Source organism: Melopsittacus undulatus, chromosome 4, assembly GCF_012275295.1.
Source record: "Melopsittacus undulatus isolate bMelUnd1 chromosome 4, bMelUnd1.mat.Z, whole genome shotgun sequence".
NCBI lineage: Eukaryota > Metazoa > Chordata > Aves > Psittaciformes > Psittaculidae > Melopsittacus > Melopsittacus undulatus.
This window is the reverse complement of record NC_047530.1, coordinates 70,350-95,575: the sequence shown is the minus strand read 5'-3', so window position 1 is coordinate 95,575 and position 25,226 is coordinate 70,350. Positions and strand designations below refer to the sequence as shown.

General features: G+C 52.4%; 2 protein-coding genes across 2 annotated transcripts; both read left to right on the top strand.

Moving 5' to 3' along the window:
* The first annotated feature begins 4,947 nt into the window (after window positions 1–4,947).
* ZFP91 (ZFP91 zinc finger protein, atypical E3 ubiquitin ligase) lies at window positions 4,948–21,458 on the top strand. The gene is made up of 10 exons (XM_034062052.1): window positions 4,948–5,306; window positions 5,952–5,977; window positions 16,114–16,329; window positions 16,582–16,618; window positions 17,092–17,184; window positions 17,529–17,651; window positions 19,729–19,779; window positions 20,279–20,357; window positions 20,690–20,804; window positions 21,327–21,458. The coding sequence occupies exons 1-10, from the start codon at window positions 4,948–4,950 to the stop codon at window positions 21,428–21,430; spliced, it is 1,203 nt and encodes a 400-aa protein (XP_033917943.1). The 3' UTR covers window positions 21,431–21,458.
* Window positions 21,459–21,493: 35 nt separating this feature from the next.
* On the top strand, window positions 21,494–24,158 carry CNTF (ciliary neurotrophic factor). Its single transcript, XM_034062015.1, has 2 exons — window positions 21,494–23,328; window positions 23,611–24,158. The coding sequence occupies exons 1-2, from the start codon at window positions 23,215–23,217 to the stop codon at window positions 24,082–24,084; spliced, it is 588 nt and encodes a 195-aa protein (XP_033917906.1). The 5' UTR covers window positions 21,494–23,214; the 3' UTR covers window positions 24,085–24,158.
* Window positions 24,159–25,226: the final 1,068 nt, after the last annotated feature.

Here is a 25,226-nt window from a genome sequence, read left to right as displayed (position 1 = left end):
CCAGCACTGCAGGCACCAGGACACGCTGTTCAGCACATCCCCAGAGTCAGAAGCAGCTGGAGCCACCATCTCTGCTGGTGCATTGAGGCATTCACCCATCACTGGGTCTCCTCTGCTCCTCCCAAGCCAGAGGCTGCAGGTGCAGGGCTCTGTCAGGGGCAAAGGGACACAGCACTGCACCAGCTACTAAGAAGGAGAAAAAATGACTGCTACAGCTGAACCCAGGACACCCACACAGCCATTCCAGGTAATGAACCCATGAGCACCTCCCATACAAGGCCAAGCTGAGAACATTGGGGCTGCTCAGCCTGGAGAAGAGAAGCTGCGTTGAGACCTCAGAGCAGCTTCCAGTGTCTGAAGGGGGCTACAAGGATGCTGGGGAGGGACTATTCATCAGGGACTGCTGAAGAGGGTGATGGGTTCCACATCAGGGGTGATGGGTTCCAACTGAAACAGGGGAAGTTCATGTTGGAGATAAGGCAGAAGCTCTTCCCTGGGAGGGTGCTGAGGCGCTGGCACAGGGTGCCCAGAGAAGCTGTGGCTGCCCCATCCCCGGCAGTGTTCAAGGCCAGGTTGGACACAGGGGCTTAGAGCAAGCTGCTCCAGTGGAAGGGGTCCCTACCTGTGGCAGCAGTTGGGACTGAATGAGCTTTTAGGTCCCTTCCAGCCCAAACCAGTCTGGTATTCTGTGAATGTGAGTCTTGAGGCAGGAGTGCCACCAGTACATCTCGGCTGGTTTTGAACAGAATGCAGGTTCAGATGCAGTCTGCCTGCCTCCAAGCAGCAGGCAGAGGTCCCCACAGGTTTGTTGCTATTCAGGACCATTTGGGAAGACAGACTCCCAGGTCCTGCCGTTACCCATTATCCCTGGTGCCTCCAGCAATGCCCAGCTACTCTGAGGATGAGCCAATGATATTTAGGGTTTGGGTTTTCAGCTCACCACTAACCTGTGTGCATGGCTAAGGAATGAACACGTGCTGCACAGGCCAACCTGCCGTGGCCTTGGCTGCCTCTTCTCACATGCTGCTGACATCCCCTTCCCCATCAGGGTGTAACAGGGTTGAATTAAGCCCCTTTGTACAGAGTTGGACACCAAGGTTCACTCTGTTGCTGACACTCCATGAATGGTGACAGCTCTTTTGTGATCTGCTCGCAGTGGGGACACCCAGCAGGGACTGCCTCAGGAAGACCACATGGGATGCTGAGCTGAGCCCCACAATGTGTTTCAGGACAAGCAGCAGAGACCTACCCCATAGCCAAGCTGAGGCACTGCTTGGGTCACTCCTTATGGCTGCTGCTGGGACAGGATCACTGCATCAGGTGCTTCCCTTTCTGTAAACAGCAGAACCTTCCTGTCTGAGGAAAGCTTCAGGCTGTTTTTAGACTTGTCAGTGATTTCCGGTTCTCCTGGTGATGGGTGAGCCCTGGGTGGGCCCTGGTGGAAGCAACCATCTGGAGCCATAACTTTGTAATCTAAGATTTCCCATTGTAAGGCAGAAGCTGCTGAGCCTGCTCGGAGCTGTGCTTCTGTGCACTGGTTTAGCTGGTGCACTTTAACAAGCAAGTCCATGCCTTGCCTACAAAGGTGAAATCAACCACAACAGAGATTTAACAGCAACTGCCCCAGCAAGACTCTAGTTTGAGACAAAAATGATGTTGTTTCAGAATAAATGCAAAGCCATTTCATAGCAGAAAGTGTGGCTGAACTGTAGCAGAAGTGATGCCAGTCTGTCTTCCAGCTAGACAAGTCCTCAGGGAGAGAAAGAATGTTTTCAGCCACTTCCAATAGAAGCAGCAGATGTTACTTCAATTTGCGCTGAGATTTTCCTCGTGAGGAACAGTTCAACTGAAAGCAAATGGAGAGATTGACACTGGACTGACACAAAGAGCCAACCCAAGCGTCTGTGTGCTGACCAGGAGCCTCAAACCACTCAGGTAACCAGCCGGAGGTGGGTACATGGCCTGTGAAACCTGCTGCCACTGCAGAAGGGAAGGGGCAGAAGGAACGGATCCTTGTGTCAGTGTCTCAGACTTTTCTGGTTCTGTGGCATTCCCGTTCAGATGTGCTCCCAGTGCCCCCCCGCCCTGCGTCGCTGCCAAGAGGAATCGGACTGTCTGTGGTCCTGCACAGTGAGAAGTTTATCGGAGCCCTCTCGGGAGCTGAGGAATGGTGATTTGGACATGCTTTTGTTTGCTAGTCAGACATCACCAATACAGCTGAGGACTCAAGACTCAAAAGCAGGAGGAAATGGAAGGCAGAGTGAGTCACCGCAGCGATGGGTATCAGTTTACAGAACAGGATTTACCGGCTTTCAGGCTCTTTGAATTCCCCCTCATTTTGCTGTGTGTGGAGAGGGGATGAAGACACCTCGTTCTGCTGCTGGTGGGGCACCTTCCCAAAAGGGCACTGCACAGCTTTGGAACAAGCAGTGGAGGTGGGAGCAGGCTGAGGCTGAGCTTTCCCCTCCTGGCCCCGCTGTAGGGAGCTGAGGGGCAGTACTCCCACCTCAGGAAGCGCAGCGGGGCCGTTCGCCGGCTGTTTGCCACTGTCACCCCTGCATCAATGGCTGCTCGCACCTCAGGCCTCACCAGGTCCCTTTCCTTGAGGACAATGGCCTGAGGCCTGGCACTACCCAGCCAAACAGGCTTTACCAGCACAGGAACTTCCCTCTGGCCGCTCACCAGTGAGCCCTCTGGCTGGATGAATGCAGGCGCTGCAGGGCTGGGTTCTGGGGTGCAGGACCCTGCTCTGAACCCACCTCCTCCCTTGCCACTGCTGTATCTGCCGGACCCTGTGTGCAGGTTGAGACAGGACCAAACGAGTCCGTGGGGAGCAGGTATTTTCTCTTATGTCCTTTGACACAGTGGGGGGGAGTCCTGTCGTGCCTTCTTGAACAGCTCATCCAGGATAGGAGGCTAGGGCAAGGAGAGCTCTTTTGTTGCAGGAGAGCTTTTGATCCAGATACCAATCAATGGCACTCCCTACTGACCCCTGGGACTGAATTCCAGGAAATCCAACACGTTTAGCCAATCTTTTCAAGAAAGAAAAGATGGATTTTCTGATGGGGAAGTTTCACCCTCTTGTTCTGCTCTAAACTGGTAGGTAGCATCAGCCAAATTGTCCTTTCCAGGGGAATCACAGCAATCAACCCTCATCCCAGAGAGCAGCACCCAGGTGAGTCACACCCCACTGTTGGTGAGGGGACACTCATAGGGTGACAGTGGCTGTTCTGAGACCAGTGGCAGAGGCGTCACTCCACTGGAGGTAACTGCTTCATCTGCTGGCAGGGACAGCCCCATCCCAACCATGTCCGGGCTGTGCTAGAGCTCACCAGAGGCTCTGCAGTCCTGGGGGGCTCTCTGGGCCTGAGGCAGCCTCAGCATTCAGGTGGGTTGGCAGACCCGTGCCCCCTGTGCAGTGACTCGGTTTCTCAGGCCTGAAACCCCTGTGACAGCTCCACACACCAGGCACACGGAGCAGCCTCCTCCTTACATTGCCCACAGAAGGTGCAGGAGGTACGCTCCTGCCTGCAAGGACTGGTTGTATTATACATGTAATTGTAATGTTTGCTGTGTCAGTCCTCCTATCACTACACAGTGAGGGGAAAGGTCTTCACCCGGGCCGGGTCTTTCCGACCCGCGGATGTGATTTCTAGCGTTACTATGAGGACAGTTCACTTCAGAGCACCTTAAACATGAGTTCCTTTGACAGGGTAGGTAACCCAGTGGTCACTTTGCCAAGTGTTCAATAACTCCTCCTTTAGCACAATCAACCCTGACTGTTCTGTCGCTCCTTCAAACACAACTAAGCTCCAGTTGTGCCCTTGAGTTCCTGACTGTTTCAGGAGGGTCACTTCGTTCCAAGCCCCAGGGCAGGACCTGTGTGACTGTGACTCCAGCTGCCGTGCACCTGTCAGGAGGACAGGGTCCAGCTTTACAGAAGCAGCTGCTGGGCTCTGTGCGGTGCTGTCAGTCTGGGCTGCGGGGTTCCAGAGGTGCTGACGGTAGGTCCTGGGGCAGGGCCGCTGCCCGGTACCCGCAGGCTCCGTTCCAGCCGCCTCTGTTCCGCCCGGGCTCCCAACGGCCGCTTCCGGCCATCGGCGAGAACTACAGCTCCCGGCAGGCACAGCGCATGCGCCGAGAGCCGAACGGAAGTGGGCAGAGCAAGCCCCGAAAGCACCACCTCTTCTGCGAGGCCGCCATTTTGTCACCGACTTTCACCCGCCGCCCGACGGGGCGGTTTTTTTTCTTAAAGGAGAAGCGACAGCCCAAAGCCGCCCGGCACGGGGCGCGCCCCAACCGGCTCCGGCGGCAGCCCCGCGGCACGGAGCGGCCGCGCCGCGCGGGGGGACAAGCGGCATCCCCCTCCGGGCCTCGCCCGCAGGGCCAGGGCATCCCGGGGCAGCCAGAGGGGAGCAGGCAGCGGCGGCGGTAGGGAACGCGGCGGTGCCGAGGGCCGGACGGCGGCCGACGGCGGCCGGTGGATCGGGATACGGAACAGCTGCCACAGAGGCCGCGCTCGGGTGGGCGCCGCGGCCGAGCCGGCCGGAGGGGGGGGGGGTGCGAGAGAGCGAGCGCGGCGGCCCAGCGGCGCCTGCGCGGGGTGGTGCGCGCGCGGGTAGCTGCGCGCTGATTGGCCGGGCAGCAGCGGCGGGGGCGGTCCGCGCCGCAGCCGGGCCGCCCATTGGCTGAGCGTTGTGCGAGCGGCGGAGAAAGGCGGGAGGAGCGCGGGCAGGGGGGGGAGGCGGGGCCGGGGGGCGGGGCCATCCCTCACCTCCCGCCCGCTGATTGGCGGGCGCGGGGTGTGGGTGGGTCGCCTCGCGGCCCCGCGTGAAGGTGGGCGGCGGGCGCTGATTGGGCGCGGCTGAGGCGCGGGGGGGGGTTGCCGGGGGGGGGGGGGGGCAGCGCGCTGGGACCGCCGCCGCGGCCCCGCCGGTCACCGTCCCGATGCCGGCGGGCGCCGAGCAGCCGCGGGGCGCCGAGCAGCGCCCACCCGCGCAGGGCCCGCCTGCCCAGGGCCCGCCGGCCGCCGCCGAGAAGCCGCCGTCCTCAGGCCGCCGCCGTGCGCCGCCGCCCGCCGCCGAGCAGGGGGAGGAGTCCGGCGGTAGCCGTGTGCTGAGGGGCGGCCGGGAGCGGGGCCGGGCAGTCGCCGCCGCCGCTTCGGCCCCTGGTGGGGCCGCCGCTGCTTCACGCCGCCGTAAGGCCGAGTATCCCCGGCGCCGGCGGAGCAGCCCCGGGGCTCGGCCCGCCTCCGAACAGCCCCCCGCTGAGACGCCGTCCGCGGCCAAGAAGTCTTCCCGTGCTGGGTGAGTGCCCTACGGCAGCGGGGCTTGGGGTGGTGTAGTGGCTGGCGGGCGGTCTCGACCCCTCCCCTCTCGAGTGGCGCCCGGGGCCCGCCTTTAGCTGTGGGGCGCCCCGCGCCTCCGCCTCTTTGTTCTGGGCTGGCCCCGCCGGTCCCGAGCGCCGCGGGCCCTGCCCGGCCTGCCCGCTGCCGCAGGCTGTGAGCGGGGCGTGAGTGCCGCCTGCCCCAGCGCCCGGCTGCTCCTCGGCCCCGCAGCCAGGTGAAGGCTCGGGGAAGGAGGTGGTGGGAGGTGTTTCCCGAGAGGTGATGCCGGCACCTCTCTGCCGCCTTACATCGGGAGTGGGAAACCGGCCACGTGTGCACTTGGAGCGCTCGGAGCTGATGTGCCTTGTTCTCACGACAGAGTCCTTGTGCTTTAGAAACAGCGGTTATGGGCAAGACTGGGCTTCTGCTGATGTGTTATTATAGTTCATCCAACCTTCCTCTGTGTGAAATAATCCTTGTTGGTGTGAGGGGCTCAGACCAGCAGTGCAAGAACAAGGCGGTGGGTCTGTCCACAGCTGGGAGTTAGGGTCATTGTGTTCATCATTTGGTTTCTGTTGCTGTGCTGTGGGAGCTGTCTCTTACTCTTGCTTTTGTGCTTTTTCAGGTGCACGGATAAAGCAGCTGGTAAAGGTAAGAGCTGAATTACTGCTACTGTTGTATTCCACTCCGAAGGTCAGGGACCTTCCCATAAAGGTAGCCCAACTTTTGTTGGATCTTTGGATCTTCCTTTTAAAGCGTGGTTTGTTGCTTGATGGCATGCAGCTTCTTTCCAAGGTCTCCCTCAAGACTGTGGATCTGGGATAAGCTGCTGAGATGCTGTTTGCACGTGCCCAACATGCAAAAACTCACTGTTCCAGATAAGCACTGGGATGTTGCTCCACCAGCAGAAGGTGGCACCACGCTGCACCCAGTGTGACTGCTCTCGTTCCACAGCGGCCTTGCATTGCTGGCAGACCCTGGCCTTGTATGTGCTCTGCTGCTGTCACAAACACAGCTGTAGGGCTTCGAGAGATGTGGAAATAGGAATGTTCAAGTATTTACACTTGTACTTTTCCTGCTTTAGTGGATGGTGAATTTTTTATGCTTGTGTCTACACGGGATGAAATAAAAGTTTTGAAGGGGACAGGACAGCCTAATGGGTCTAATCAGGAAAGTCCCAACTGTGGGCAGCTGTGACCAGGAGCAGGACTTCTGTTCTTCCAGTGTGAGCTATGAACTCTGCATTGATTGTACAAAAAGAAGAATGGAGGGTTTTGCTCTTCACCCAGTGATGGCTTCTGGAACAGTTCCATGTAAAAGGCTCTGTGTGGTGTTGGTTTTGATCTAGCACTAGACAATGGTCACAGAAATGGTGAGGAGTGAAGGCTGTACACCTATGCAAATGAATTCACCTTTCTGCTGGAGCTGTTTGGTTCTTGTTTGCAGGCGTTTGTATCTTGAAGGCTGCCTTTATTCTTGTAATCCTGTAACTCTTTAGCTTTATTCCTACAAATCTCTAGCTTGCTTCCATTTGGGTGTCAAATGTATCACAGTTGTAGCTGGCAAAGTGTATTTTTGCAGACCACAGCAGAATTAACCAATGTGGTTTTAGCAGGCACCCATTTGTGTGCGTTTACCTCTTGCTGCATGAAAGGTGGGGAGAGTATTATAAAGAGCTTCATCCTTTTAGGTCAAAGCAAAGTTGCTGAAACATGTGAAAAGGTGTGGGGTTGTCACCTAATATGTGCCTAGTGTTAACATCGTGTTTTAATGGGAATTCTCAGTGTTTTGGATATCCTTAAGCTAAAACGCTTATGTGGTGGTGGTGGCAGCAAATAGGCAGAACAGTCCCATATTTAGCCCAGTTCCTTAGGACGTGCTTGGAAGTGGCAAATGTCAGTCTGAAGTTTCCCAGGTTTGGAGCTGCTCTGCGCTTGAGCCATTATAGACTTCAGCTTTGGGCTCTGAGAGATTCGGCTTCCCCTGAATGTGAGAGTGGAGAAAGTATTGGTTAAATTTCTTGTGCTCTTTTTTTATGAAGAGACTTGCACCCAGAATGGATGGCACGAATGTTTGTGTGGAAGTTGGCATGGAGAAGTGCTGACTACTTGTATCATAGAATCAGTGCTTTGGGCTGGAAGGGACCTTAAAGCTCATTCAGTCCCAACCCCCTTCCACAGGAGCAGTTTGCTCCAAGCCCCTGTGTCCAACCTGGCCTTGAACACTGCCAGGAATGGGGCATTTACCACCTCTCCAGGCTACCTGCTTTCACCACTCTCATTATAAAAAATTTCTTCTTTGTATCTAGTTTGAATCTCCCCTCGGGCAGGTTCAAGCCATTCCCCTTGGCCTGTCCCTACAGGCCCTTGTCCCAAGCTCCTCTCCAGGTTTCCTGCAGCCCCTTTAGGCACTGGAGCTGCTCTCAGGTCTCCCCTTCAGGAGCCTTCTCTTGTCCAGGCTGCCCCAGCCCAGCTCTCTCAGCCTGGCTCCAGAGCAGAGCTGCTCCAGCCCTCGCAGCTGCTCCATGGCCTCCTCTGCACTCACTCCAGCAGCTCCATGTCCCTCTGATGCTGTTGCCCCAGAGCTGAATCAGAGCTGCAGTGGAGGATCCCCAGAGCACAGCAGAGGGGCAGGGTCCCTTTCCTGACTTGCTGTACTCCAAAGGAAATCTGCCTTGGTGCTTTTCTTGTTGTTTTTCAGTCTTTAAAAGGGCAGGAGTGAGAATGCTGCGGGTCTGTGCCCAGCTCTGCACTGGGTGAAGTTTTTGCTGCACCTTGTGCTTATTGGGAAAGACCCAGAAAGCAGCTGAATAAAGAGTCATCCTTGGACAGGTCATGAGGCAGGAGAGGAGCTCCCCTCTTGCTCCCTCCTTTTTGGCCTTCAGCATAAAATGTTTGAAGAAGCCTTATCAGGTGTAAGCAAACTGCAGTTTCCTTGTGTGGAAGGGCTTTGTAGCTGGGAGCCCTCTCATTCTGGAGGGTAAAATACCCTTGGACATTTCACCCCTGACTGGAGCTGCCTTGGAAGAAGTTGGAGCAAGTCCAGAGAAGGCCACGAGCGTGATCAAGGGACTGGAGCACCTCCTATATGTAGATAGGCTGAGAAAGTTGGGGCTGTTCAGCCTGGAGAAGAGAAGGCTGTATGGAGACCTCATAACAGCCTTCCAGTATCTGAAGGGGCCTACAGGGATGCTGGTGAGGGACTGTTCATTAGGGACTGTAGTGATAGGACAAGGGGTAACGGGTTGAAACTTAAACAGCAGAGATTTAGATTGGATCTAAGGAAGAAATTCTTTGCTGTGAGGGTGCTGAGGCACTGGAATGGGTTGCCCAGGGAGGCTGTGAATGCTCCATCCCTGGCAGTGTTCAAGGCCAGGTTGGATAAAGCCTTGGGTGATATGGTTTAGTGTGAGGTGTCCCTGCCCATGGCAAGGGGGTTGGAACTAGATGTTCTTAAGATCCTTTCCAACCCGAACTATTCTATGATTCTATGAAATCCACTAAAACTGTTGAGTGGTTCTGATGAAGGCTTTGAATTGGGTGCTGGTGTTTGCTGACATGAGTATTGTTGTTCTCAGCTATAAAATACTACAGTTTAGAACATGAAATTGGCATGAGCTCAGCTATAGCAGTTAGCCTCTGTATGCAAGGCACATGGCCTGTGGAATGAGGTGACATCTCCTGTGGATCTGTCCAATGAATGACAAAATTCCTGCATCGGAGTTTGTTCAGTAAGTTTTGTTGTCTTATGCTTGGGGTTATATTTTGAAGTAGTTATTGGGAGAGAAAGCTTAGAGGTGTTGGGTGCCTTCGATCATAACTGAGATGTAACAGTGGAAGTGTTTTGCCAAGTTTTGTGTTCTTCTGCGTAGTGCCATGGGATCAGAGGGCTTTTCTGCTCACTGACTTGGGAGCCCAGGCACAAAGGTATGACTGTGCAGGTCTGATAGGGGGACTACAGGAAGGTTAAAGTCGAAGGTGTGTGTTGTGTCAGAGTTGGTGTGTGCTTGTGACCGTGCTGATGTTCATGAAGGCAGTTGCAAAGTCAGCTCTACCAGCTGTATTTCCCATCTGGTCTGCTTAGTCACACAATTGCTGTATCTCCTGGTGTGTTTCTGTAGCAATATTAGTTACATAAGTAGAACATTTGATCTCAGTTTATAAATGAATTGGTGCAGCTGGAGCCAGACTGTGCAGTGTCATTCACGTTCAACTTCCCACAATGCTGTATGTTCTTGTGGAAATAATATTCATTTTAGTTAGGCCTGACTAGCTTTAATTATTGGAATATAGATTTAATAAACACAGTTCATGGCTTTCCATCACTGCATTGAAAATCCAGTGCTTACTGTGGCTCCTAAAATCGTGTTGGCCACCAAACAAAACCTGCTTCTCTGATTCAGTTTCACACCCAAACCAGTTTCTGGCTATCCACCTTTTTGTGAGATTTTTATCTGCTGTTTAGGAACCACTTTGAAGAGTTTGATTGAAATCTTTCAGTTGGTCACAATTCAGACCAGGTTGTGTGGTGGTTCTGCAGGAAGTGCTGGAGTAGTGGCTGGATACGTGAAGCCTGGATTTACTTACAGCTGTTACTGAGAGGTGTAGTGCCATGTGCTTCCTTGGGAATCCGTTCCCAAATCAGGGGGTTCTGCCCAGCAGTGTGGGCTGGAGGGTGATGCCAGTAGTGCTGACATGCTCCTGCAGTATATGGTTGTAGAAAGCATGTGTTGGAAATGCAGTTGGGTGGAATACTTGTGTTGGATGCTCACGTGTGGAGAACTGTCTTGGGGATTTGTTCCATGGTTTCCTCCCCAGTCTTTTCCGTATGAGGCCACTGTAATACATTGTACGGGTGGCTGGCATATCAGCCACCCTCCCATCACAGTGAATTTCCAGCTGTGGTTTGGAGGCCCAGGGAAGGTCAGAGCCATTTCTTCAAGGGCTGTGCAGGGAGATGAGTGGGGAATACAAGTTTGCTCTGTAGAAGTCCACTTGTAAAGGCCAGAGAAATGGTAAGATTCCCCAGGTTAACAGAAGACTCTGATTGTGCAGACTGGTTGTGTAGCACAGGTAACCCATGTTACATCTCATTGTTTATATTCTTCAAGTTTTCTGCTGCTTTGGTGATGACTGTTTTGCCTTAAGACTTTGTAAGTGTTTTGAGAGAAATGTCATTACTTAAAACCAAACCGTATACAAGCAGGTGAATTTAAATAACTCGGATTGCCCAAACCTCCTTTGACTCCTACCAGGATTTTCTGGCTCCCATATGTACAATTTCACAGCTCTTTGGTGGGGGAGAGCTGTTTGGATAGAGGTTTTCACTAAGATTTTTCTTCCTGAGTTTAATTTTTGTCTGTGCTGTTACAGAAGCACGTGTTCAGTGCCTGATCTGTTGTATAGTTACTATGTGGAACTCACAGTCAGAGATGTCTATATGTTGTCATGATTTTTGGTTCTCACAGTAGTTGTTTTGTAGCTTAATAATTCACAGTTGATTTTCCTTTTACTTAACAGTACATAGGTATTTTCTGAAGGTGTCTACCAAGGACAACAGTGACTCCCAGCAGCTGCTGGCTTTGCACAGTGGCATCTGTATCAGTGTCCCTTCTGCACACCCTTCCTGCAAGGAATCCTGCTTACATTTCCTGAAGTCCTGAGCAACATTTTCACTGCATCTGCAGGGGATGAGGGGAGCAGGGGTAGGAGAGTAGTGGCAGACATAGCAGGATTCTGTAATGAAGGAAGTCCTACTGCTTCTTCAGGAAGTAAATGCAGTTGATTTGGACTTTCCTTTTCTGCTCCTTGCAGTGAGTAATTGATAGGGGCCTGTGACTTGTGCTCTTTCAGTGCTTGGGAAGAAGGCTGGGGAGGTGCTGGCTGTGGGATATGTGTATTTACTGCTCAGGTCCTTGTCAGCTCGCTGTCAGTTACTCAGATGCACTCAGCACTTCTGCAGTCAGTGGTGTAAGGAAGCAGCAGTATGCACCCTGTCCTTGGACCAGTCTCCTATAGAGAGGATACTGTGGGGCTAGGGAGTGATGTGAAGAAACAAAGCATGAGCAAGTGCAAGTGGCCACTTGCTGTGGCTTCCTGTGAGGATCCTTCCTGGAAAGGAGAGTTATGATATAGGGAGGAGCTGAGACTTGTAAGGGTGGGTTTATCTTGTGGGCTGGGAGACAGTGGACAAGCTTTGGTATATACCCCTTCTGTTTCAGTTTGTGGCAGCATTGGTGCATGTAGAAAAATACGACTGGTTCTGAGAGATGCTTTTGCTGGTGTGGTGACCCTGTGTGCAGTGCTCTGGGGCAGAATTAGAGTGTGCATGAGAACACATTTCTGTTGTGTGTCTGAAATGGAAATTTGTGCTGACTACATGTTAAGATGGGATGTTACTGGGGTAAGCTTTTAAGAAGCACAGCAGTGCCCAGAGTCTTGTCTTTTGGCTGTCTAAACAATTACCAGAGCTTCAACTTTAGTTATTTTCCTCCCAGGTTTCCTTTTCTTGTGCCTTTTCCTGGTAATGTGTTTCCTTTACAAATGTTAAGATTAAACCTCAGACTGAAATGGGAGATTTAGGTTAGGTGTAAGGCAGAAGCTCTTCACTATGGGGGTGCTGGGACACTGGCACAGGGTGCCCAGAGGAGCTGTGGCTGCCCCATCCCTGGCAGTGTTCAAGGCCAGGTTGGACACAGGGGCTTGGAGCAGCTGCTCCAGTGGAAGGGGTCCCTGCCCGTGGCAGGGGTTGGAGCTGGAGAAGCTTTAAGGTACCTTCAGCCCAAGCCAGTCTGATTCTATAAAGATTAAAGGATGTGTGATGCCTCGTGCATGCCATCATTTGAATCTGTAAGTGTGTTCTGCCCTGGATGCTGTTAGGTTTAAAGGCTGTTTGGAGGAATTGGCAGAATGGTGAAAGTACCTCCCAGTGGAAGCAGTTTATCATCCTGTGACTGACTTAAGGGACAGACCAAAGTAGGAAGAGCCCCAGAGCCAAAAGGTTAAGAGGATTGGTAGGGCTTGGAACTAGATGGTCCATCAGGCCCTTTCCAACCTGAACCATTCTATGATTGTATGACTTTAAAATGCGATTTTGCCCATCTCTCTTGAATTACTCTGCTAAGTGCAGGTGTTTCCATTATTTGTGTGGAGGTTCCGGGATGAGGTGGATAATAGTGTCAGCGCTGGAGGGTTGCAGGGGCATGCACATGGGGATATTTCTCAGCAGATTCATTTACAGAGTCATAGCTTCCATTGCCCTTCTCTGTGGGACGTGACTCGGGCAGAGGGAAGGCAGCTCAGTTGTTCAGCAGCAGCTTGGTGCTGCTTCTTGCTTTGCACTGGTGCTTCGACACTGATTGTCTCATATTCTTTTGTCCTGGAGTCTGAGTTCTTATGATCTGGTGTCCATCGTCACTGACGTTGGCAATGGAACAACAGGATGCTGGCATATAACCCATTTTCCGTGCGACTTCTGGGATGAAAGGAACACTCCAAAGAAACTGCAGCTAGCCAGAGCTGGGGTGTTGACAAGTTTATACAGTATGAAATGCAGAATTGATGGCAGCTTTTCCCATTTAAAACTTTCCTGTGTTTCAGCTTCAAGACATTCCAGCAGCTGCTTTTTTTTGTTGAAAGAGTGGAGCCTGATAATCTTTTTATCACCTCTTGTGTTGTTCCCCTGGCTTCTTTATGCCATTAGCCAAATCCTAACTGAGGAACATGGCTTTCTGTGTAGAGATGTTTGTGAGAGGAGACAGATAATGCTGTGTTCATCCACGGGGCTGGGATTTGACCAGGCTAAGTGTGGTACCCAAGAGAAGACTGAAAATAACTGTGAGGGCCCTGTGTAGTCAATTGACAGAGGTTGGCACCTCCCAGCTTCTTCCTGGTGATACAGATAAGGACAGCTGTGTTCCTAACCTTGACACAGACATGAGTTGCATTAAGCAGGAAGTATCAGAACCTGGGGGAGGAATCCTCAGACAATTAGAACTGCAACACCTCCAGTGGCAGCTTGTGATCACTTGTAATGCCAGGTCAAGTGTGTTGGACAAGAAAGCAGCAGGAGCAGGAGGTGCTGCTTTCCTCTGAACAGCCAGTTGCTGTTTCTGTGGTTACCGTTGTGGGTGTTGGTTTGTGTTTTGTTGGTGGTTTGGTTTTTAGGGCTTGGGCTGCATTCATCAGAAAGGTTTGTGTGAAGGAGAAAATAAACTGAAAAAGAGGCATAAAATATGTTGAAAATCCACAACTTTCTTTCACAATGTTTGATTTCAGGCATAGCCTTGGTGAGTGCTGATTCCAGCTGCTTGTGTAGCTGAAAACTTTGCAGGTACAAGTCTCCTGGTGCAGCTCTGGCCCTTGCACAAGGGACCTGTGTCCCCTGTTAGGAGGCCCTAGAATTGTAAGGATTTTCAATCAATAGCTCTACACTGTTTTATGAGTTCTACAAAGTAAGCTATTTGATTTCTTGGAGGTACACAGGCATTCACAGCATGTGAAAGTGCAGTGAATGAGTTAGACAAGCATGCTGAAGTGAAAAGGAGAAATCATGGGGAAAGGCTTATTAAGCACTTTCACTTCAGAGAAAGGAACCAAGATCGGAAGGTGAGTGGGGTACTCTGTAGAAGAGTGTCCTGAGGGAGGTCTGTTTCAAATCCATAAGACTAATCTTTAAAATACCAGCTTTTGCTAAGAAATTAGCTGAATGCCTGATCTTCCAAGGGAATAAACCTCTTTCAAGAGCAGCAGTGTGTGCTAACACTGGCAGCATGGTAATGTTGGAGGGGGGAGTTGCCCGAGTATGGTTCCAAGTGGTGTTGGATATGATTTAACATTTGAAAGAGCCTGAGGATGTCCACAATTAGGATTAAAGACATAAAGCAGCTGTAGTTCACCATGAGGTCTGCTAAACCAGAATGCGAAAAAGGCGGTGTACTTCAAGCTCTGATGAGGTGGCTTTTATACCTGCAAGACCTGAGTCTTGGTTGCTGTTTTACAATGAAACTGATGCCTCACATCCTGTATTTCAGTCAGATTTTTTCAATCAGATGCTGATTATTCTCACCCTGTTAATCAGGGATTGGGAGAAGTAAAAGGATCATTTGTTTCGAAAGGCTTGATGCGAATTGATGCAAAATTAGTGATTTCAGGTTGGGAGGGACCTCAGGATATCTCTGATCCCAACTAAAGTGCCTAAAGGGGCTGCAGGAAACCTGGAGAGGGGCTTGGGACAAGGGATGTAGGGACAGGCCAAGGGGAATGGCTTGAACCTGCCCGAGATGAGACTCAAACTAGATACAAAGAAGAATTTTTTTATAATGAGAGTGGTGAAAACAGGTAACCTGGAGAGGTGGTAAATGCTCCATCCCTGGCAGTGTTCAAGGCCAGGCTGGACAGAGCCTTAGGTGACACGGTCTAAAGTGAGGCATCCCTGTCCATGGCAGGGGGGTTGGAACTAGAAGATCTTATGGACCAACTCTTAACTGTTCTGTGATTCTAATGAGTGCTAAGTAAGGAGGATTAGCAGTGTTCCTCTACACCTGACTGCTTCTGTTAGTGGGACTCAGGATGCTGTGGGCTTCCTCTCGATGTGCAGTTTGCTCTTCATTGGGACTCCAGCATGGCAGGGCTGCTCCCCAGCCAGTCCTTAGGGGACTGCCCATGGGCTTTGCCAGCAGATGCTCAATAAACTCCCCAGCATCTTGCAGTACTGGTGCTGAGGCAGCAGAAACCTTTCTGAATGGGGCAGCAGCATAAATGCATTTGAGTAAAAAAGAGCAGGTCAGAGCTCAGCCTAGAGCCCAGGCCCTGTGGAACACTGCAGGTGCCTGTGTCTGCCAGACCAGTGTCAGACCTGGGCACTGAGCACAGCCATCTACTTGGCATTAATTTCTTCAGCACATCAGGTTTGAAATGTCCCAAGGCATTTGAATTCACTGGGGCCCAGTGTCACAGCAAGCACAGGAACGTGAGAGCAGGTGAACTGTACTTGGGTGTTTTTAAGGGATGAACTTGCTCACATAGGCATTCCAGCCAGTTCTGTTATGCCAAAACGTATCTGGAGATCAGCCATCAGCCGAAGAGAAACCACCTGTAGAAGCTATAAATGAGTGCAGAGACCTTAGGCTAACAGCACTGGTGATGCTTTTTGCTCTAGTGTAAGACCAGAAACATCCAGCTTGGATTCCTCAGGGTTATTACCAGGTGATGGCTTGACTTCACGAACAAAGATTTGGGAAGGGCTTTACCCACGCTTACTACAAGTGCACTGATGACTAAAAAGGCCAGTGTGGGATAGGCAAATCCGGTTGGAAAAAGCACAGTGAAAGGTCTCTTTGGGTGGTTTGGGTGAGGCACAATTCTTTCTACGTTGTCTTTTCTCCTCAAGACTAATTCTGTGTGTTTTCTCAAAGGAGACAACAGTGTTATGTAAGGTTCAGAAAGCAGTTGCTGAGGTTTATGAGTGTCTATCTTGTAGTGCTTAGGGGAGATAGGAGCCAGCAAATAAAAATGTAAGCTGCTTTTAAACATTTGTGTCTTTACTTAGAGGCAGTGAGAAATGTGATCAGATTTTCAAGTGCAGCCTGACTGAGGCAAGGTGACGGGATATATCATGTCTGGGCTGGTAGAGCTGTGCTCCACATCTGAGAGAGCCAGTGAGTGATTTCCCCATCAGAGTACATGGAGGCAGTTACACTGTTCACCATCGTGCCCCAGAGAGGAGTGTGAATTAATGATGGGCTTGATGTTTTCATTATTCTTAAAGAGATTGCAATGATGTTTCAGATCCCAAAGAAGAGAAGGAGGAGGAGGAGGTCTCCAGTGTCCTCAGCCATGGCTCCCCTGTCAGCACAGCCAGGCCCAGCAGGAGCTGGCGCAGCAGCAGAGCAGCCACCGTGGCCCGCCAGCGGGACACCGAGAACTCACGTGCCTCCAGATCCAAGACGGGCTCCCTGCAGCTCATTTGCAAGTCAGAGCCAAACACAGACCAGCTGGAGTACGGTATGTGAGGAGCCCTGGCACGAGAGCGCCTGGAGAGAGTCAGGTCTTGGGAAGCTTTGAAGGGAGCTGGGTGTGGGTGTAACGTTGTGAGCTGTATGCAGACTGTGGCTAGTACAGGCGTGGTGCTGCTTGGTCATGAGTACCTTCTGCCACCAGCACTCCTGGCACTGAATGTCGACGGAGGTATCTTGAGACAGATGAGCTCACTGCAGCGAACACAGATTGAAACCTAATGGTGACTTTTCCTTTCAGAGGTCACAGAAGAGCATCAGTCTCCAGCTGGAATCAGGTAAGAAACTCTTATTTTGTGGCATTTCTTCCTCTTTAATGTCTCAAGAAGTTAAAGTCCTGAGGTTTTTTTTCAGAATAAATGCTTCTGTGAGAGGATCTATGGGTGCAGAGTAGCTCTGTTTTCACTCAGTCCTGGACCTTTGCATTTTCAGTCTGGGTTGCAGATAGACTGCAGGTATCAGGAGATCCTGTGGAGAAATGGATTTTAAGATTTAATCTGAGCACTTCACCTGGTAGCTTTATTCCTTCAGGAGCAGAAGCTCTAGTTAGGTGGGTTCAGAAGAGGAGGCTGCTCTGCCTAGCTTTGTCTCTTTTGGCTGTCATGTTCTTAGTGCAATCTGTTGGCTTTCCCTAGTCATGCTGGATGAGAAAGTGCTGTGTAATAGAGTCCCATCCTGAGGGATGATGCATGAATATTATTGCAGTAGTGCTTAAACTGTTACTGCTAAAGTCCTTCTCCTTTTTTGCTAGCAGTGATGACGAGGAGGAGATGCTCATCAGTGAGGAAGAAGTTCCCTTCAAAGATGATCCGAGAGATGAAACCTACAAGCCCCATCTAGAGAAGTAAATTATTTGATTACATGCTTACTGTGGGTTTAGAAGAATTAAAAATACATCTTAGTTGAATGAGCTCAGTACCCCCTAAAGAACCTGAGGAGCTGCTAAGGTGGAATGGCTCCCACTGGGCACAGTGTTTTCTAGATACTGTCTACAGGTATGGGTCTGTTTTTCTCCAGTGGACTACAGTCTTCAGAGCCATTCTGTCTGCCAGGTTCTTCCTTATTTCTCCTTAGAAGTGGGACTTGATAAATAGACCTGAACTTTTATCCACTTTTTGCTTTAATCTTTGTGCAAAACAGACAATGGGAGGAGTATTGGAGTAGTGCATTGTATTTGTATCTTTGTAGGGAAACACCAAAGCAAAGGAGAAAAGCTAGCAAAGGGAAGGAGGAAAAAGAGAAACAGAAAGAAATTAAAGTAGAAGTAAAAGAAGAAAGCGAGTTTCGGGAAGATGAAGAACCACCACGGAAGTGAGTCAAACTCTGCAGTTACATTTAGCAGTGTGCCATGTATATTTTGTACTCTTGCTAGTGTACAACTGTGTTGTGGTGGTTTTCCTCCTTCCTCCTGGCCTGGGCAGAATCTGTTGTTCTGATAGAAGTCCTGCTTCCTGCTATCTTGGCATGTTCAACAGGGAAAAATAGAGTTGATATTTCCATATAGTTTAAGCTGAGGGTTTTCTCCATACTGTGGTTTTTGTCATCTTCCTGGATATGGCTACACACTATGAAATACTTTAGATCATTCTTAAAATTGGTTTCTGCTGTGATGTATGAGGTGGATTAGACTATATTATAAAGTCAGTTGGAGAAGACAGTGTCTCCTCTGTTCTGGGCCTAGAGGGAGACATGGGAATATTCTGTAAACATCCTCTTTGTACATTTGGGACCATTGTGCCAGGGTTCAGGAGGAGCAGCAGCGTTCCTCTGGCTTTGGAGAACAAACTTTTGCTACCTGATCAGTGACTAGTACTTTGAGTGGAGACTTGAAACCTTTAGGAATGCTGTCTCTGGAACTTTCATCTGGCAATTGAGGATTTGTGTGTCAAAGTCACTCCTTGGGATGGGGGTAGGCAGGTTTTGTACTTGTAGCTCCTGTATAAGCAGTTGGAACAAATGGGGCTCCCTCTGCTGGTATGTGCTGTGGGCTCTGCTGCTGCAGAGTTGATCCCACTGGGGAGGGGTCAGGCGCTGCTGGCATTTTGAGAACTGGTTTGGTTTGGTTTTAATGTTTCTGTTAGAAATGGCTTTCTGAGCCTCATGCTCACGGCGTTTGGCTCAGATGCTACTTTTGTGCATAATAAAACCTGTGCCCCTTCTGAAGCCTTGACTTGAATGCTGAGTGCCAGTTCAGCATGTTACTGGCATGGTCTTGCTATCAATAAAGATGTCTTGAGTGCAAGGTAGGAAAGACTTCCATCAACCCACTGTTAGTGTCTGTGCAGCAATATGATCAGGCAGGTGTGATGTTCTGAGTAGGGTGCATCTTACATAGATCTGCTCAGACAAGATGGAATATTTTGTCTTGATAGACAGTTAGTTAATTCAGAGCACTGTAAAAGAGCTGCTAGATCATTTGTCCCATTCTTCCCAGTCATGCAGATTGTTGGTTTTCATGTGGTATGAAACCCAACAGAGCAGAGAAAACGAAGTGCACCATTAATTCTGGACTGTGCTGGTAAAATTACATGTTTATAAAAACAGCATTAGGAAGTGGTAAAGGGTTGTGAGAGCAAAGCACATGAAGCATCTCTTTCTCAAGCAGGCTGTCTTTGTCTGAGTCTGCCTCCAGCTTGCCCTTGATGTATCTTGCTGGAGCTCGCAGCTCATGAGGCAATAGATTGCTACTTCTTTGCAGCAGAAACTGAGCAGAGCAGAATCTTGTGTGTTGATGCACAGCCTAGAGAGGGATGAATTTAATGACAAGAGTGCAAGTTGTTCAGGCAGTTGGGGTTTAAAAGAGAAAATATGAAGTGTGTGATGCCTGATAGAGGCTTTTTTACAATAGCCTTTCCTCTCTCCATGGTGGCACAAGGGTTGGTGGCTTCTGACCGCAGCCTCTTGGGCTACGCAGATTCCGGTGGATGGGTATCAGTCATCAGCTGAGACACATCTGAGCCAAGCAACTACATTCAGCAGGATAGTGTGCCAGACCATGCAGCTGCAGCCTCACTGTTGGCAGAGGCAGTGGGATTTGAGGTTGGAATCCAGGTATCAGACACATGGGGACTGCAGCCCCACAGGAGGGTGCTCTGTGTGGTTTGGCAGTTCTGCGAGGTGCAGGGATGGTTTGCATGGAGGCCTGGTTACCTCACTTCTTAGGGAACCTGCCCAACTATTGCAGGAGTGTTTCGTTAGCAGCTCTGGAGTGTTGGGAGCTCGAGCAGGTGCTGACTTGCCAGGTGCAGTGTTACTTTTCAGCCTGGAAGTGTGGAAGAGTTCTATAGTATTTCTTGCAGCATGCTCCTGCTTTGTAGCATGCACTTCAAAAACTCTGCCTGCCACCAGTGTAGAGTCTTTCAGTTCTGTTTTTGTAACCCTGTTGCAGGAGAGGAAGGAGGAGAAAGGATGACAAGAGCCCAAGGCTTCCCAAGAGAAGGTGAGTGATCCTCTCTGCTTAGTTCTGTTCTGAAGACTTGCATCTCTTGTGTCCTGCACAGAGATGTTGATTGTCTCAAAGCCACCTCTCCTGCAGAGTATAGACGTCTGCTTTGAAGGTGGAGAAGCAGTGTGCTATGTCTTCCCTTTTTAATTACCCATTCTCCCTGTAGTTGTGGGTTTTTGATTTCTTCCAACTGAACCAGCCCCTCCAATCTTCTCCTGACTGCACTTCTGAGTTCATCCCTCGCTGGGCATTGCCCAGTGAAAGGTTTGGGAATTCTGTGTCTCCTGGAGTTTTCTCAGCTCTGGGGAGAGTCCTCAAGGAGGGGAAGGAACTTTTGGACAGAGTCTATAACAGCACAGCCCAAATAGGAATATTGGAGCAGTAATCCCTTGCTCTCATATCATGGAGCTGCACTTGCGCTTGTTTCTCTTGCTGCTGCCCTGGCTTCAGCCCCAGGAGTTAACTGCGGCCCATTTCCTCACTGCTGCCTTAGGAAGAAGCCCCCGATACAGTATGTGCGCTGTGAGATGGAAGGCTGCGGCACCGTCCTGGCTCACCCACGGTACCTGCAGGTTTGTTGACATTCCTCAGCTCCCAAATGGTGTGAGGGCAGGGAAAGGCCGCTGGAAACCAGCAGCTAATCCTTACCCAGCACTGAAGCACTCATTTCTGATGCTGTCTTTTTGGTAGATTTAATCAGTTGTGGCCACGTGTGTCTCTATCTGTCCTGTTGCTGGATGTCCACATTAGTTTGGCTTTCTTCTTTCAGTGGAGATCAAAGCCTTTGTGTTCATGGTATAAGGGTGTCTTGTCAGTGATTGGAGTCTGGTAGCCTGCTGAGGGGTTCCAGCTGTCCTCTTAGCCATGTAGAGAGAGCGTACAACCTTCCACTCTTTCTTTGTAGCATCACATAAAGTACCAGCACTTGCTGAAGAAAAAATACGTGTGTCCTCATCCCTCCTGTGGTCGGCTCTTCCGGCTCCAGAAGCAGCTGCTGCGGCATGCCAAACACCACACAGGTACAGGGAGGTGGGAAATGGATACAAACTGCTCCTTGGGACAGTGAACAAAGGGGGGGGGGGGAAATGGAAAAGCCCAGAGGCTAAAGGATTTCTGGGGAGCGTGAAGCCAAGGCAGATGGCATAGATGTGCATCAGCACCAGGGTATCATTTCCTTCTGGATTACGATCTTTATAGCCCATTGTGTTTGTATTCTTAAAGAGTTTTTAATTCACCCCCTGGCAAGTATCACTTGGGAGTTCTGCAGAGTAATAAAACACTCCAAGCTTTATGCTAACTTGCCAGTCCTGCAGTATGGGTCAAGATGGATAATTGGCTTTTAGGAGAGTCTTAATCATGTGTCAACTATCCAGATGAGCTGCTGTGGTATACTGTGGGACTCCTCCTGCTCTCCTAAGCCTGCTGGCTTCCCAGCATTTCTGGTTCTGCTGCTGCTTCAGCAGCTTCACCTGCAACATGTGAGAGCTCGAAGGGGAGCAGGTCTGCAGGAGAGTAATGCTCCAACTGGTATTGCTTTTTAGATCAAAGGGATTACATCTGTGAGTACTGTGCCCGGGCGTTTAAGAGTTCTCATAACTTGGCGGTGCACCGAATGATCCATACGGGGGAGAAGCCTTTGCAGTGAGTACTTCTGCCTGTCTCTTGCTCTCCTACTTTGAGGGACCCTGGATATACCTGTTCACAGTTTCTTGCTTGGATCATGTTACTGTGATTTCCAGCAGGAAGCTTTTGGGTGCCCAGCCAGTGCCCTCCCCTTTGCAGATTACAGAGAAGCAGCAAGATGTGATGTGTTCAAACCCAAACCAGCAGCGTGGGTCTCACGTCGGGTTAGTGTGGGGCTTGCCAAGCCGTGTCGTGCAGGGGCATGTCTGCTGGCTCCTCGCCGTGGTGCCTGGTCCTGTGCCCTGCCCCGTGCCCTGTAGCACAAGCACTCGTGTGTTGCTCTCTGAGGGCTGGCACTAAACTGCTGTCGGGTCAAGGGCTCGCTCCCCTCTGGTGACTGACATGTGGCACCAGGCTGGGAGGTAACGGGCAGCCTCCCGTGACTACCCCGAGGAGAGCCAGGAGTTTGCCATGGGGTGCGGAATAGAGCAGCCCCTTTGCTTCCCAGCCCGGACACCTCTGCTCCCTGCCACTCCCTGCCCTACCCTTCACACACCTCTTGTAGCAATCCTTTTTCTTTTCCTGGTCACAGCCTGTCTGTCCTCTAACCAGAGCCTGCTATCCCTGGCACAGGAGAGATGGTGTAGCTCCTCTCCCACTCCCATTTGAACCCCTACAACTGACAGAGCCCCTGCAGCTCCTCCTCCCCTCGGTGTCTCCGTCACTCGCATGCAGTTTGCTTCAATAAATTATTGTAGTAGTTTGCAATAAACTTTTTTGTATTCCCCCCGTATTTATTTTTTCTCTCCTCCCGGGGAGGGAGCGGAGGGAGCCCAGGGCCCTGCACTCGGCTGCGGGCAGGGGTGCTCCGCGGGGGCCCTGGGCTGCGGGGTTTAGACGGGAGTTCCTCAGCGCTCTCTGCGGTAGCCACCAGGTGGCAACGAACGGTGCTGGGTTTGGCCACCGGGCTCGGCAGGGGGCTCGCTGTGCTCAGGTGCCGCAGGGACATCGCTCTGCAGCTCCTCTTGTTTCTCTTAATCTGGGTAATGCATAACCAAAATAAATGTACTGAGGAAAAACCAAATCAACCAGCAGGGCTGTTTTTGTCTTGGTCAATGCAGCTCACCTGCGGAGGGTGGCTGGGACCTTCTCCTCTGGCTGCAAGACCCCTCTGGGAAAGGGGGTTTAGACCTGGGTGACCCAGTTGCACACGGCCATGGGGTAAACCGGAGGGCTGGATGTGGCCGGGACAGGCCTCTGCAGCCTTCTGCTGGGGTCTCGGTTGTAGCCCAGACTGCAGCTGGTGCTGGAGCTCTGGCCTGGGGGTTCCCCTCTCCCCCTCACGGGTGAGCCCACAGTGCTCTACCCTGCTCAGGCCCCAGCCCTGCTGCCCAGGCTGAGCAATGTCCACGCTCTGCTCCCCTCTTCCCAGCAGTGGTTTCCCACGCTCTGGCTCTGCCATGAGCTGGGGGGATTAGTGTGCTGCTAGTGGCACTGTGTGGCTGGTAGGGAGGAATGGGTTGGAGCTCAGGTAGGGAGCCTGCTGCTGCCAGGCCGGCCTCTTATGGGCACGGTGCTTGGAGTGGCGATGCATGGGGGAATTAGGGAAATAATCTGTTGCTGTTGATCCCAGAGGCGGGAATTTGCAGTGTTGTGCCAGGCCCCAGGCACGGAAGAGTGGGAGAGCCAGGCCAGCGGACATGTGAGTGGAGCTCCCGGCTGGAATGCACCAGCTCAGCAGGGGATTGTCCTCCCAGGGCCGGGCAGGCGCCGTGCCCTGAGCCGGGTGCCCCGGCTGCCTCCGCCATGGCTGCAGCAGACAGCACCTCAACCACGCTCCAGCGCCGTGACCTGTGCAGCCGAGGCATCCGCCTGGCCGGGAAGATGCGCTCAGACGTCGTTGACCTCCTGGACACCTACGTGAGTCTGCCCTGTTGCTGTGGCCCTGCGGAGTCCAGGGGGCTTTCAGCAGCTGGTCCATGGTAGGGATGAGGGATGAAGTGCAGCTGGTTTCTGGGCCTTGGTGATGCTGGGCAATGCATGGGCAAACCTTAAGCATCAGCTCCTGGCCTTGCACTGCCCGAATGTCTCCTGGCCAGCCCTGAAGCTGAACCAGGGCACCCCGTATCTGGGGCTCGGGCGGATTGGGGGTCCCCCGTTTCTCCTGCTGCTGGTGATTCCTGGCTGATGTCGTCCCTGCAGGTGGAGCAACAGGGCCTGGATGCATCAGCCAGCGTGGCAGCAGTGGAGGGGGTGCCGGTGGCAGCGGTGGAGCGCTGGGATGAGCAGACGGGGACCCAGCGGCTGCTGGAGAACCTGGCGGCGTACCGGGCATTCCGGGCCCTGCTGGCGCAGATGCTGGAGGAGCAGCAGGAGCAGCTGGGGGAGGCTGACGCCACACTGGGCCAGGCGCTGGCGGCCGTCCTGCTCCAGGTCTCAGCCTTCACTTACCACCTCGAGGAGCTGCTGCGGCTGGAGAACCGCGGCCCCCCCAGTGAGGAGGCGGCTGTGCTGCCCGTGCTCCCCCCGCTCAGCCTCTTCGAGAGGAAGCTGCGGGGCCTGGGCGTGCTGCGGGAGCTGGCCCAGTGGGCAGTGAGGTCCGTGCGGGACCTGCGGCAGCTCGCCAAGCCCGGCCCCGGCAGCAGCGCGGCCCCCAGCCCTGCTGAGAGCCCTTGAGGGCAGGCATGGGGCAGGGGTTGGATCCTGCAGAGTGGGGGGCTCCCTGCCCACCTCTGCAGAGAGCTGCTGACAGCGGAGGGGGTTGTTCCGGGAGGGGGGTGGATGGGAGGGACCATGTCACTAAACCCTGACACCCCCACGCTCTTGGTGCTGTTCCCTGTGGGGAAGCTGGGCATGGGCCGCTCTCCCTACTGGAGCGAGCCGTGGGGTGAGCCTCAGGGCCTGCACAAGTTCCCTGGGAAGCAGCTTTGCCGCTCGCCCCAGGGCCATGACCCCCAGTGGGCTGTGGTGGTGTTGGCCTGGTCACGGCCTGGCGGGCAGGAGCTGCCTCAGGGCTGTGTGGGGGCAAGGCAGGAGTGAAGGGGCAGAGAAACGTCACCTGGTGAAGGAGCCTCGGGACGTGCCCCCGGCTGCAAGGTGCAAGGCTTGACCTCCTTCATGGGTGCTCTCGATTACTGTGTTGGAATTTCTGCTCTAACTGCTTGGGGGCTTTTTTTCTGGTGGGTGGGAGAGTGGGGTATGATCAGGAGGGAACTTCTTAATCGCATGGACAAGGTAACGGAGAGGATCTTTTAGTTGAAGGCTGTGATTCAGAAGACCCTCCACAAGGAGGTTTGTGCTTCCAGGGGTTACTTTGGGACTGGGAACAGCCTAACCACATCGCTCACACCGTGAACGGGAATGCCCACACCGTGGTTTACACGCTGAATGGATGTGATGGCTTCAAAGCAAATAAAAGGGATGGGTTATCCCCTGTGATGACTGGGACTTCTTAGGGAAGTCTGGGCTGCCCCCTTCCTACCCCACCCCAAGGGAAGGTCGGTTCCAGTTGGGTGGGAGGTTTGGGGGGAACGGGACCTGCTGGGAGGCCGTGGGGAAGATGAGGGAGATGGAGGTAGCAGGAGGATTGGGGGCTTGTCACTGAGATTCTGCCCCATTCCAGTGTGGTCCTGCTTCCCGACCTGCACGAGACAGTGGAGGCATGGGGTGGGGAGGCGGCAGCTGGGGCCGTGCCTGGCAGGCTCCACACAAAGCGGCTTTGTCATGGTGGGTGGTGGCAGCACTGGGCCCAGTGCCTGCTCCAGGGCCAGGAGTGTCTGCATGGGCACTGGGTGCTGTGGGAGGACAAAGGCTGACAC